A 15,048-nucleotide genomic window follows, 5' to 3' on the forward strand; every position below is an offset into this window, starting at 1 on the left:
TAATATACTATAAAGTGTGTGGATACTGTTACGTGTGTGGATATACAGGTTTATGTTTCCCTTGTCACTATTGATCCATTAAAGGGATTTTCTTTCGTGTTTGTTTTCCCACAGGTCACCCACAACGCAGTCGTGGGTGTTAACGTGGAGTTAACCTCTCCATGTGGGCTGCCTTTTATCAAGGTGTTCGAGCACCATCTGCACAGGTTGTATTGGTGAGTGGCAGGCATAGCCATACACCGGTGAGTCATACGCATTCCACAGATTTAGCCAAGTTTCACAAGGATCTTTTCACCATGATGAACCATGGTCTTGGCACGGCGGAGAGCTATACAGTATATCTGCCGGAAGTACGTAATGTACACTCGGCCTCCTCTTAACTAAAAAATCTTTACGATGGCCATGCCTGAAAGCAAGGCAGAGAGAGAGAGAGAGAGAGAGAGAGAGCGAGAGAGAGAGAGAGAGAGATTAACGGGTATATAGCTACAGTTTCAACAGTAGGCATTAATTCACTCCATAAACATCCCTGGGACTAATTTGATGATTCATGAGTCGGGTCCTCGTGATAAAGATAAACAAGTTAGTAAAGGAATATACTGTATGCTTGATGATAAAGACACTGATGATCTTGGTGGATGTTGTATCAGTGTCTGGTGTAAATTAATCTTCCTCGGAGATGATGCAAATTAGATAAAAAAGAATCTCACTCGGCTGTCCCGTGTTCTTAGATGTACTAATACTGGAGAATTATGTATTAGTTTCAACGTCTGTGTTCTGTAAGAGTGCATAATCTTGTTATGATATCCATTACTGGTACAGTGCAGTACCCGTATGTCTCTAGGCAGAGGTTTATCAGTGAGTGTGAACAAATGAATTAGTGGTCATAAAGTACCATTGGTCGCTGTGGATCGTGATTGATTTTTATTAGTGATCAACAAGTTTCTCCCACACGAGTACTGAGGGAAATAAACTTACTTCATATTACGTGAGACAGCTTCTAGGTGGCATTTGAATATTAATGACAATGCAATTGCCATATACTGATAATTTACAAACTTTGACAGTCATTTTATAGGAAAGTTAAGACTCACCTCTCCTCACTCGTGTCACATTTTGGAAGTTGGTCAACTTTTGCCTCATATATTCAGGGGCTTGTGTGTGTATTATGTTTGTTTCCTTCTTCCTTGAGTGTTGACCTTCAGATATAATACGTGGGCACCCTTACTGTTGGCTCGTCCTCACACTTTATTCCAGTATTAAAAGTTTATCATTTTAAGTGGCTTACTGATCCGGTATCACATTTCACGAGGAACATAGACCATTACGATATTCAGTATTTTCTCTCTTATTCACTATATATATATATATATATATATATATATATATATATATATATATATATATATATATATATATATATATATATATATGTGTGTGTGTAATAATAATAATAATAATGATAATAATTAACGGTTTATTGAAAGACCATGGCAGCCGGAAGGGTGAAAATATACAGTTACATAATTGGGGAATGGATCATTTGATTGACAAAAAATATACAAGTAACATAAGTGATACAAATATGATATATAATAACTAGGTGGGGAGAAGGTCAAACTGCAGGACATTTCAACATAGTGACAGTGCAAAAAGGTAAGATTGACTGGGAGTGAATACACTGGTTGATTACAAGTTCTTGACAATTTTTATAGTGGTTGGGACTGGGCTGTTCTTATAGTGATCAGTACGTGCTCGTATGGGTTGCATGCGGTTGTGGTGTGTTTGTGTGTGTGTGTGTGTGTGTGTGTGTGTGTGAATGTGTGTGTGTGTGTGTGTGTGCGCGCGCTCTCTATCAGCAGTCCATTGCAACTCACCCTCTCCCCAGTCGTTGGAGCTACCTGCACCCTGACAGCGTAGTACTAGTAGTACTATTGTTGTTATTGCTATTATTATTATTACTTGAATATGATGTCAACCTCCTGAATACTAGGAATCAGTCCAATGAGTAAGAGATCGATAACATTTGAGTACGATGACTTAATCTCATATATAAAAAAATTAACCCCTTCTGTATGTTGTTTTAACCCTGTAAATAAGGTGGATAATCCTCGTGAGTACAATAACACTCCGTTCGTGAGTTAAGTCATCGTACTCAAATGGTCAAAAACATTCCCACCAAAGAAATCATGAGAGATGCAGCCGCCTTCTCCAGTATTTACTTGTAAACTTTTAAAACTGTCATTACCAGACTCGTACAGTATGTGGAGACTCGTGGTGTAAAGATTCTAACATGGTAATTAGGTCATTGATATAATTCAGGACTACATAAATGTCTATCCCTCACAAGGTATTACTTTCCTCTATCTCATGTCACACCATCAACTCTAACAGGCACTGATTCCTGACACACACACACAGCGAAAACAATCATTCCTTTCCTCTGGATGAGATGTAATAAATATAATGCTTCGGGGTTTTATCTTTTTCAATTTTCACTTGATACATATTTTTAGTGAATCTCATAGATAACACAAGTACAACACGATAATATTTAACATATTCTAGAACATTCTCTCTGTGAATTATATCCGGTAGAAGGTAATCATCATCATCATCATCATCACGACGGGAGGCTTTTTGACGCACAGCACAGCATAACAAACCTTCATACTGTTACGACCTTGGGGAAAACTGCAGATTATTATTATTATTATTATTATTATTATTATTATTATTTTGCAAAGTTTAACGTCAACTCAGTTCGAAATACAGGCTTTGAATCACAAATAAAAGATAAGAATAGTGATTATGGAATGCGAAATGGTAAAGTTATTCTCACACCCTCTCCTCTTTTCTCCTTAACTACGAACAACATACCTTATTTACTTGGCATGTTTTGGAGAGAAAATATTATCGATTTTTGATACTGTGATGCGGTGTGGCTGGGGATAAAGAGTGTGTGTGTGTGTGTGTGTGTGTGTGTGTGTGTGTGTGTGTGTGTGTGAGCAAAAAAGTTAACGGATGAAATTGAGAATAACAGAGCTGGATGGAGTCGACCACTTGTGGATTATTTTATATTTACCCGCGATAACTTGCCTCAAAGTAGGGGGTGTATTATAAGTGTGTGTAACTGAGTATATTGTAAGTGTGTTTAAGTGGGTGTATTATAACTATATTTAAATGGGTATATTATAAGTGCGAGTGAAGATGGCTGTCTCATAGGTGTGTTTAAGTAGGTGTATTGCAGGTATATACAACGCAGCTAATTATCTCTAAAATGGCACGTATTATTAACATGTTCTACACTCTATAGTACATATAAATCGCATATGGTATCATCTAGTTCACAGCGAGTACATTGTGTATCCCAAGTGAACGTTTGACATACATTAGAAGGTAAACTATTGACAGAAAGACGTGAATAGTGTTTTTTGTATAATTCTAATTGGATAAATAGTGTTTGCGTCAGATACAGAATTTGGGAGTGATACTCTGTGTCTATGGCTCAGTAATTCAATCAGAATAAAAGGAATAATACGTAACAGACAACTACAGTGCAATAAATAATTCTCAAGAGGTCGTGAAAATAGCTTGTTAGGGCATGAGGATTTGTGTGGCCGACATACTATATAAATTACTGTTGTTTGTAAATAAAAAGGTATTTTACGTGCACTTCGGAGTCTTGTGGAACATTACAGTATATTAACAGGCGAGTGATAAACCTTATGAACATTAAAGTAAACACACTTTCTTATTTGTCAAGATGCCAACCAATTCCTGCGTAAACCTCAAATGTCACAGCTGTCTAGCGCTGAATGTTAGTGTGTTGTACCGTGTAAGAGGTCTAGGAACGCGGCAGCTGAGTGTTGGTACTGTACATTGGTAGAATTGATCTTTTCCAGTCAGTGAAAATTATGGAATCATACCCACGGAAACGGTACAACTTATACAGAATGAGACTACCTAGAGAAGGTACAGTTATCTCTCTGCAGGTAGAAGATAAAAAGTGTCTGTGTGAGATTGGTAAATGTAAGGATGGTGACTCTCGCTCGAGGGGGGAGTAGGTGTGGGAGGTAACTGGAAGAATATGTAAGTGCTGTGACAGGTAGAGATGGAGGTGAGGTGAAGTGACGCTCTTCAGGTAAACAACAGGTTATGAGGGGGTGGTCGGCCTGAGGCTTCATTCACTTGTCAACTGGGTGAGCTTCATTGACGGCCAGAGTACGATAATGAAGTACTGTACTGTACTGTACCTGTGTTCTGGTTACATGGTGTGGTTGTATTACAGCTAGGGGGTGATGATGGTACACTGGTACAGCAACATATCCTGGACACAGTAACTTAATATAGAGAATGAAATGTAACATACAGTAGCATGACTCACGGCACAGTAGCGTGCCATAGGGTGCAAGTGTGTGTGTGTTGGGGGGTGAGACAGTGGGAGGCGGGCACCTACCCGCTGCCTCACACAACAAAACACCATTAGTGGCCGCCACCAACACTAAACCTGCCTGCCACCAACATTTTCCGCCCATCAGTAAACTTACAAAGACGCCGGAGTTACACACAAGATCCTGATGCGTCCTTTGATCCTCTTGCTGACACCTAGACATAGATATAGGTGTAGACAGCAACATAAGTAAATTTGGTGATGACACTAAAATAGGGCGTGTAATTAAATCTGAAGAGGACTCCACAAAACTACTGGAAGATCGAAACAAATTTTTCGAATGGTTTGAAAAATGACATGAAATTCAATGTGGACAAATATAAAGTACTTACTGTAGTCTAGGAGATGTAAACAGAGAAACCAGATATCAGATGAACAACGTTGTAAACGAGAAATCCAACTGTGAGAATGATTTAGAAGTTATGATAAGTAGGAATCTTAAACCAAGACAACAATGTGTATTTGCTCGAAACAAGGCAAACAAAGTTCTTGGGTTCATACAAAGGAGTGTTAGTTACAAGACTAGCGAGGTCATCCTAAAATTATATCTTGCGCTTGTTAGACCTCACTTGGATTCCGCAGTTCAGTTCTGGTCACCGTACTACAGAATGGATATACAGTAGAATCTCTAGAAAGAATTAAGAGGAGAATTACAAGACTAATCCCGGGCATTAGGAACCTTGAGTACAGAGGCAGGTTAAAGCACTTTAATTTGTACTCCTTAGAGAGACGTATAGTGAGGGGCGATATGATCGAGGTGTATAAATGGAAGTCAGGGCTAAACAATGGTGGTATAACAAAGATACTCAAACTATCCAACCAGGAGCGAACTTTTAACAATTGTTTTAAATTAGATAAATTTATATTTAGGCGCGAAATTGGTAAACACTGGTTTGGAAATAGACGGCCTGCAGATCCTCTCGCTGACACCTAGACGGTCTGCTGATCCTCTCGCCGACTCCTAGACGGTCGGCTGATCCACTCGCTGACACCTACACAGTCTGCTGATCCTCTCGCTGACACCTAGACGGTCTGCTGATTCTCTCGCTGACACCTAGACAATATGCCGATCATCTGGCTGATACTTAAACTGTCTGCTGGTTATATGGCTGACACTGAGCTCTAAAGCAATGTTCTTATAGAATTGTAAGCTTTCTCTTAATTGTATATTAGAATGAAATTGATAAGGTAAATTAAATAGCGCGGGACATCTGTTCACTGTGTTTAATTCTCCTACACATCTTGACTAGACGCACAGGAGTCCCATAACACTTTTGTAGTAACCTTAAAGATGCTGTTGATCACTGAATATTGTACACGTTATATACAACACAAGTGATGGGGAAGTTGACATGTAATTGTAATTCTCGTTGTTATGAATGGTTTAAACCCATCTGCCATATGAACAAGTCGTGGGAGGCAACACTTCCCTGCTGGTTATATCTTTACTGAGGAGCGTCGTTTGGTACAGATAAGGGAATTCGTATCTTGGTATTGACTTTCTTACTTTTCAGTGCAGGGAGGGAGCGTAGTGGCTGGTGAGCTCTGATTATACATAAAGTAAACCTCAGGAAGCCGGATGAGGAGAATTACAGCTCCGCATTAATCGACTGAAAAATCATTTCAGAGATGTTTAAAATAACTCTCATTAACATGCAACAACTAGTATCAATGTTACCGTCAGAGTGGGTATATATATATATATATATATATATATATATATATATATATATATATATATATATATATATATATATATATATATATATATATATATATATATATATATATATATATATATATGCAGCTAGGAACTGTGGCGTCACGGGCAGCTCCACATTAGTTTAAATGAAGACCCGACCAAGCAGTCATGGCATGACTGAACCTCTCTTTCTTTTATCTAATTTCCCCAAGGCAGTATGATTGCCCTTGTCACTGTGTCCTCACCCACGCCAGGCTTGGACGCAGGTCACAGTGGCATGTGTCATTGCTCGTCCTGAACCAACAGCTCGGTAATTAGATTGTGTCTTGACTCTCCTGTAAGATCACACTATCACGACCTCCTCTCTTGCCAGCCTCTTCCTCCCTCCTTCCCTTGATGTTGCCGCCTCACCCTCTCTCTCAGGTAAATTCAACACAACACCTCACTACTCTTCAGTCAGATTAAGCTATAAGAAAACATATCCCTTGTGACTGCATAGATAACATAGTCCTTAGTTGGTTCACTTGAAGATCAAACACCCAAGCTTATTTCACCTGGTTCAACACTCTAACGCTAACCTAACCTAAAATAACCCAACTCAACGTTACCTAACCTAACTCACCTCCCAGCTGGTGTTAAGTGTCCCTGGTGGTGTTAAGTGTCCTAGGTGGTGCAAGTGTCCCAGGTATTGCAGGTGTCCCAGGTGGTGTTGAGTGTCCCATCCCAGGTGGTGTGTTAAGTGTCCCATGTGGTGTTAAGTGTCCCAGGTGGTGTTAAGTATTCCAGGTGGTGTTAAGTGTCCCAGGTGGTGTTCAGTATTCCAGGTGGTGTTAAGTGTCCCAGGTGGTGTTAAGTGTCCCCCAGGTGGTGTTAAGTGTCCCAGGTGGTGTTAAGTGTCCAGGTGGTGTTAAGGTGGTGTTAAGGGTGGTGTTAAGTATTCCAGGTGATGTTAAGTGTCCCAGGTGGTGTTCAGTATTCCAGGTGGTGTTCAGTATTCAGGTGGTGTTAAGTGTCCCAGGTGGTGTTAAGTGTCCTAGGTGGTGTTAAGTGTCCCAGGTGGTGTTCAGTATTCCAGGTGGTCCCAGGTGGTGTTCCCAGGTATATTCCAGGTGGTGTTATGTCCCAGGTGGTGTTAAGTGTCCCAGGTGGTGTTCAGTATTCCAGGTGGTGTTAAGTGTCCCAGGTGGTGTTAAGTGTCCCAGGTGGTGTTAAGTGTCCCAGGTGGTGTTCAGTATTCCAGGTGGTGTTAAGTCTCCCAGGTGGTGTTAAGTGTCCCAGGTGGTGTTCAGTATTCAGGTGGTGTTAAGTGTCCCAGGTGGTGTTAAGTGTCCCAGGTGGTGTTCAGTATTCCAGGTGGTGTTAAGTGTCCCAGGTGGTGTCAGTGTCCCATCCCAGGTGGTGTTGAGTGTCTCATCCCAGGTGGTGTTAAGTGTCCCAGGTGGTGTTAAGTGTCCCAGGTGGTGTTAAGTGTCCCAGGTGGTGTTAAGTGTCCCAGGTGGTGTTCAGTATTCCAGGTGGTGTTCAGTATTCCAGGTGGTGTTAAGTGTCCCAGGTGGTGTGTCCCAGGTGGTGTTGTCCTAGGTGGTGTAAGTGTCCCAGGTGGTGTTAAGTGTCCCAGGTGGTGTTCAGTATTCCAGGTGGTGTTAAATGTCCCAGGTGGTGTTCAGTATTCAGGTGGTGTTAAGTGTCCCAGGTGGTGTTAAGTGTCCCAGGTGGTGTTATGTCCCAGGTGGTCTGGTGGTGTTGTGGCCCAGGTGGTGTTAAGTGTCCCAGGTGGTGTTAAGTGTCCCAGGTGGTGTTAAGTGTCCCAGGTGGTGTTCAGTATTCCAGGTGGTGTTAAGTGTCCCAGGTGGTGTTAAGTGTCCCAGGTGGTGTTAAGTGTCCCAGGTGGTGTTCAGTATTCCAGGTGGTGTTAAGTGTCCCAGGTGGTGTTAAGTATTCCAGGTGGTGTTCAGTATTCCAGGTGGTGTTAAGTGTCCCAGGTGGTGTTAAGTATTCCAGGTGGTGACTGTAACCCAGATGGTGAATTCGCCACATCAGGTAATAAGTTAGTGTCACACTAGCACCGTTTGCTCCAACTCTTTAAAATTTTCTGTCGTTTCTCCACGAATTGTCGTTTTTCTTAGGGCGCTTTCACACTGAAGCCAGAACGGACATATGCTGACGCAAATTGTCCGAACGAGTGAGCCATGTTAACAACAATATATATACTGTATATCTCACACGACTGTATATTCGATTCACATCTAATTCTAATCTTAAAAAAATTATCCGAGAGAGAAGTCAGTTTCCCTCTCCCTCAAAAGACAGTGAGTTGTGTAACAGGTATTAGCTAAGCTGAGAAAATCATAATACCCACCGCGGCGTCACATATCCGGACAACTTGCTTCAGAATATGTTCAATTCTGGCCTCAGTGCGAAAGCACCCTTAGAGCAAGATCTGTAGACGGTGCTGTAGAGCATATTGCTCAGACGAACGTATCATTTCCTCTTGACTGGCTTCCGCCAGTTTCCATATTTAGTCAAGCAAGATCCAAACATAGTCGAGAATGAGGATAGTTATATAAAATAAAATATCGAGCCACGTAAAATAATTAAATTTAATTTTAAAAGCATTCAATATCACATTTTTAATCAAATCTTCAAGTTTGTTTACATTAGGAACGCCTGAGTATGCAGTTGACGAACGCAGAATGACAAGCGTTGGTACTAAATGAGCTCCAGCTGGTGGTAATAACCCATGTTTGGTTAATGAACAGTTGGTGTCAGTGACCCAGATGGTGCTGGTGTTGGAGGTGGTGTGCAGGGCAGCTGGCTCGCGGTGGGGGACCGTAAGTGGTTTACAGTGTATATACTGTATTGTGTACACACTGGGGTCCCTTTTGGTTTCTGTATCCACTATTTTGGAGCTGCCAAAATTCCAATATAAACAGTATACCCCGGATGCGTAACCTGTTCAACCATCACCGAGAAAATTCGGATTTGTTAAGTTTACGGATGAGTGATTTTATGTACAGTAAGCTTTTCCCAGGTTAGGTTAGGTTAGGTTAAGTTTAAAAAAAATAGACAATTGACACAAATTAACAGTTAGGTTAGGTTAGGTTTACAAAAATAGACAATTGACACATAAGCAGTTAGATTAGATTTGGTTAGGTTAGGCTAGGAGCGACATGTTACGTTAGTTTGGTGTAAATTTTCTGTTGGGTAAACCGTAAAAAAATCTTACCACTGTGCAATGAGATATTTTAGACATCATCCGCTCTATAAAAAACAACCATGATTTTGACATTTCGTTCATGAAATCTTGAGAAATCCGCTCGTCTTAAAACTGGCAATTGGCGAAAATTCTTGTATTCTTGTTCAGGTCGGATTAACATACTGACAGTTAAGAGACGAGCTAACGGACCTGCAGGTATACCTATTCCTACATCCATTTTAGGGTCGATGAACTCAAGCGGGAGGTAATAATAATAATAAAAAAAAAAAATACCCGGATTACGTTCATGCTCCATATTCCTCTTTTGGAGAAGAAATTATTATTATGTTTTAATCTACTCAGGTGACCCAAACAGGCACACACGTATAATAATCCTATCAAATTTTCTTAGACAATTTTGGCGTAATTCTGCTGATAATTTTAGATTTGTTAGAAATACACACATAGAGGATAAATACACATAAACACAGTACACAATGAGGTTATATCAACAACAATCCCACTTGGTCAGTATCCACTATAAAAGTTTCCTCAGTGGGCTGGACACACCTAAGGCCATCCGATAACTACAGTAAATTAGTCAAAGTTTGTCTCATCGGTAACGTGGCTTAAAAACAATATAAACGTTGTGTATGAGAAAAAGATCTAATTTTTACAACAATATCAACAGTCAGTCCGTACACTTTAGACTAATATTTCTAGCCAGGTGATGCGTGATCGTCTTGAGTGTTTTCCATTTTTTTTTTTACTTATTTATTACTACTCTCTGTGCCCTGCATGATATCGTGGGATGTTTTGTTACTGGCTTGTTCATCATCCATGTATTCGTCCGACAGAGTGTCTCGCTGATGGCCCCCACGTTGTAGAAGCTGCTCAGCAACAACTTCTGGTCTTAATGGACTGGTGTAACTCTGTAGTCTTCAGTTATAAGTAGTTTTATATTTTTTTTATCAGTTTGTCAGTCATTGGTCTCTGGGTAGCACCTCACATACCTCCTCACGCATTGAAACACTTAAGACTAGTATCTTGAGCTGTTTCCTGCAGCTCTGAGGTGATATAACCCTCTGGCGGGTGTTTCTAAATCAAATTTTCTCCATTACTGGGAATCGTATCGTAGTTTCTAGGCGATATTTTAACATTGTTCCGAATTATTCGTTTTAATTTTTTTTTCAGGACTGCTCCTGGGTCCCACGCAGTGAGGATCATTGTGTTCTGAGTTTGTAATCCCAAAAAAAAATTTACTTGATTAACCGGAAAGATTTGCACATTTACTGGAATCATTTACTGTCTGATACCAGAAGGACACCTCCACCAACTCAATTCATATTTGGTGCACGTTGTGCCTCGAGAGCACATCTTGCACCGTGATAGTGTTCCTTGTGGCAGTATTAGGATTTTTATTTTTTTTTGAAGTGGAGGATATTGTCCCCCTGGTAACAATGCTTAGAACCATGTTTTCCCTTCCATTTCAGCTATCAAGAGGCTGCCATGTGTCCGAACTGTATCTCATCAACACTGTATATGATGTTCAGAATAATTACAAAATTGACTTCATCCAATGCAGCGATACTGTGTTGCAGAACAGTGGGTTTCATATCTGGTTGGATAAGTCTGTGATTGGTTGAGTAAGGTCGTGTTTGGTTGGGTAAGATTGTGGTTGGTTGGATAAAACATTTATCTTATACTGGAGTACTTGAAACGTACATAAGGTAAGCCTCAATACAAGAAGTCTCTTAGTCTCTTACAAGTGAGCCTTATCAAGTCTGACTCTAAGTCTGGTTCTGGCAACATACTGTACTGTACTTGGAGTAATCTTTCCTGCCTTTTCTTGAAGTGGTTTGCTACTGACTGCTTCATAAATTTTTAATGCTGAGGTGCTATTATAGTGATTCTTCAGGCGTTGGGGGTGGCTATCACCCTGGAGAACAGCAGCTTCACCATTTTTAGTGACTCACGGAGCGCACTTCTAACTGTAGTCTATTTAACTCATTCCATCCTCTGGGTCTTCAGGTACTGGAATGACTCTTCCATATAAGGGGAAGTAGCCGTCAGGTCAGTTTGTGCTGGGTACTGACACACATACAGTAGGAGTGTGTCGGGCAATAAGAGGGCTGACCAGGTGACCAGGGCCGTTGTGTCCCATCCAGCCCCTTGTACGCCACTCACTCCCATACTGGAATATATATCCACCCACTCGTCTGTAATCCCTGGCAGTGTTGTTGGGATACCATTGTTGGCCCAAACAAACTCTGGCAGATTATAACAGAGAAACGCCTCTGGATGTTTCCCCAAATGGCACGGAGATCGCAGACAGCCCTGGCCAGGCTTCTCATTTGCCACTCCAATTCTGACTCATGGCCATTTGATGGCCCAAGAGCCCCAGCCAGTTTGTGTCGATTACCTGTTCCTCTTGACTGTAAAACACTTGCTGGTCGAATTTTCCAGTCTAGGGACCATCTTAATGGGGGCTTCTATTTAATGATGAGGTAACAAATCCACAAAGAAAATATTTACCCAAAGGATTATAAAAATAACTGTTATACAAGCCTGAGGAAGTGAGCCTCTTCCAAAAGCTTAAAAACATCGTTTGGGAATGAGACATATGGTCTGAGGATCGAGGATAGGCGGTGGGTACCATCCCTTCCCGAAGCGATGCCGCCTCCTAAAGTGAATACGGCGTTACAGTACCCAAACAAAATAAACAGGAGGAACAATCGGGGTGGAGGGTGGAGGTAAACCTAATCAACAGCAGAAGCCTCGGGGAAGCCGCAGCACTGAGCCTCAACCATGGCAAGGGTCTCAGGTAAGCCTCAGCTGCACAAGTTGAGTCAAGCCCACCAGGTGCTGATTGAGGATCCTTGTCATAATTAATATTACAGAGTTGACAGTCAATTACTAACGTATTAATGTGATGGTGTGTGTATATCTTGTCATGGTAACCTCGTCTCATGGTGGCCTCGTCTCATGGTGGCCTCGTGTCATGGTGGCCTCGTGTCATGGTGGCCTCGTGTCATGGTGACCTCGTGTCATGGTGGCCTCGTCTCATGGTGGCCTCGTCTCATGGTGGCCTCGTGTCATGGTGGCCTCGTGTCATGGTGGGCCTCTGGTGCCTCTCGACCTCGTGTCATGGTGACCTCGTGTCATAGTGGCATGGTGTCTCGCCTCGTCATGGTGGCCTCATGTCATGGTGGCCTCGTGTCATGAGTGGCCTCGTGTCATGGTGACCTCGTGTCATGAGTGACCTCGTGTCTGGTGACCTCGTGTCATAGTGGCCTCGTGTCATGGTGGCCTCGTGTCATGGTGACCTCGTGTCATGGTGACCTCGTGTCATGGTGGCCTCGTGTAGTGGTGGCCTCGTCTCATGGTGGCCTCGTGTCATGGTGGCCTCGTGTAGTGGTGGCCTCGTGTAGCCTCGGTGGCCTCGTGTCATGGTGGCCTCGTGTCCTGCCTCGTGTCATGTGGCCTCCGGTGGCCTCGTGTCTCGTGTCATGGTCTGCCTCGTGTAGTGGTGGCCTCGTCTCATGGTGGCCTCGTGTCATGGTGGCCTCGTAGTGGTGGCCTCGTGTAGTGGTGGCCTCTCGTGGGCGGCCTCGTGTCATGGTGACCTCGTGTCGTGGCGGCCTCGTGTCTGGTGGCCTCGTGTCGTGGTGGCCTCGTGTCATGGTGGCCTCGTGTGTGGTGGCCTCGTGTCATGGTGGCCTCGTGTCAGGTGACCTCGTGTCATGGTGGCCTCGTGTCATGGCGGCCTCGTGTCATGGTGACCTCGTGTCGTGGCGGCCTCGTGTCATGGTGGTGTGTCATGGTGGCCTCGTGTCATGGTGGCCTCGTGTAGTGGTGGCCTCGTGTCATGGTGGCCTCGTGTCATGGCGGCCTCGTGTCATGGTGACCTCGTGTCGTGGCGGCCTCGTGTCTCGTGGCCTCGTGTCATGGTGGCCTCGTGTCATGGTGGCCTCGTGTAGTGGTGGCCTCGTGTCATAGTGGCCTCGTGTCATGGTGGCCTCGTGTAGTGGTGGCCTCGTGTCGTGGCGGCCTCGTGTCATGGTGGCCTCGTGTAGTGGTGGCCTCGTGTCATTTGGCCTCGTGTCAGTGTGTCATCGTGTAGTGGTATCGTCTCATGGTGGCCTCGTGTCATGGTGGCCTCGTGTAGTGGTGGCCCGTGTAGTGGTGGCCTCGTGTCGTGGCGGCCTCGTGTGCCAGGCCTCGTGTAGTGGTGGCTCGTGGCCATGGTGGCCTCGTGTCATGGTGGCCTCGTGTCATGGTGGCCTCGTGTCATAGCGGCCTCGTGTCATGGTGTGGCCTCGTGTAGTGGTGGCTTCGTCTCATGGTGGCCTCATGTCATGGTGGCCTCGTGTCATGGTGGCCTCATGTCTGGTGGCCTCGTGTCATGGCGGCCTCGTGTCATGGTGGCCTCATTGTAGTGGTGGCCTCGTGTCGCCAGGTGGCCTCGTGTCATGGTGGCCTCGGTGGCCATGGTCGTGTCATGGTGGCCTCGTGTCATGGTGGCCTCGTGTCATGGTGGCCCTCGTCTCATGGCCTCGTGCATGGTGGCCTCGTGTCATGGTAGCCCTGTCATGGTGGCCTCGTGTGTCATGGTGGCCTCGTGGCATGGTGGCCTCGTGTCATGGTGGCCTCGTGGCATACTGGCCTCAATGTCCCGGCCGCCGCCGTCGTCCCGCCGCCGCCGCCGTCATCCCCCGCCGTCCCGTCACCGTCCCATCGCCGTCCCCCGCCGTCCCCGCCGTCGTCCCCGTCGCCGCCGCCGTCGTCCCCGCCGTCCCCACCGTCGTCCCCGCCGTCGCCGTCGCCGTCCCCGTCGCCGCCGCCGTCGTCCCCGCCGTCCCCCGCCGTCACCGCCGCCGTCCCCACCACCGTCGTCGCTGCCGCCCCGTCGCCGCCGCCATCGTCCCCGCCGCGTCGTCCCCACGTCGTCCCCCGTCGCCGTCCCTGCCGCCGCCGTCGCCCCCGTCGCCGCCGCCGTCGTCCCCGCCGTCCCCGTCGCCGTCCCCGTCGCCGTCCCTGCCGCCGTCGCCGCCGCCGTCGTCCCCGTCGCCGCCGCCGTCGTCCCCGTCGCCGCCGCCGTCGTCCCCGTCGCCGCCGCCGTCGTCGCCGCCGCCGTAAAGGAGTAAAGCTGCCTTGATCAACGTTCAGAATTCTCTCCCCATATGCCCTGATCTTGTCATTCTCGTTCCTCCTCTGTGCAGCGTCGAGAGCTCGGCTACGGCCATGGTATCGAAAATCCTTATGTCAAAGAAGGCTCGCTGTCCCGCGTTCAAAATCCTCGAGCACTGACTTCGTTGGATGTGTTTGAAGTCATTGATGGAAATTCTCACCGTCCACTGGAAGGAGGGTCGGTTCTACCCTGACATCATGACAGATTTCCTTCAACATATTTGCTGTGAGATCCCTTACGTCGTCGTGCCTCATGCATACGAAGCCCCCTTTCTTGCACACCATGGAGTGGTTAATGTCATAGGAAGAGCCACACATGCATTGGGAGGGCAAACCTTCCACTGGCCTACCGTACCTTAGAGCATTGGCATCTGTGAATTCCTTTTTATTAAAACTGGAACCTTTTGCACTTATCGGTAACGTTGTTACCCAGTTCGAGGCGCCCACCTTCTGTGCTACAGCTACTCTTTTTTCAAGTTCTCTGCCACTTGCAGCATCAGTTGCTGAAGT

The 15,048-nt window shown here is 45.1% G+C and overlaps 1 protein-coding gene across 1 annotated transcript; it reads left to right on the forward strand.

Annotated features, from left to right (window-relative positions):
• The first annotated feature begins 13,820 nt into the window (after window positions 1-13,820).
• LOC121862518 (serine/arginine repetitive matrix protein 1-like) lies at window positions 13,821-14,495 on the forward strand. Its single transcript, XM_042360823.1, has one exon. The coding sequence runs from the start codon at window positions 13,821-13,823 to the stop codon at window positions 14,493-14,495; it is 675 nt and encodes a 224-aa protein (XP_042216757.1).
• The last annotated feature ends 553 nt before the right edge of the window (window positions 14,496-15,048 follow it).

This window comes from Homarus americanus, unplaced genomic scaffold (genome assembly GCF_018991925.1).
Source record: "Homarus americanus isolate GMGI-L3 unplaced genomic scaffold, GMGI_Hamer_2.0 scaffold31037, whole genome shotgun sequence".
NCBI classification, from domain to species: domain Eukaryota; kingdom Metazoa; phylum Arthropoda; class Malacostraca; order Decapoda; family Nephropidae; genus Homarus; species Homarus americanus.

What these genes read in the sequence shown, in the direction of transcription:
- LOC121862518 (XM_042360823.1), top strand. Translation starts at nt 13,821, where the DNA reads ATGGTGGCCTCGGTGGCCATGGTCGTGTCATGGTGGCCTCGTGTCATG.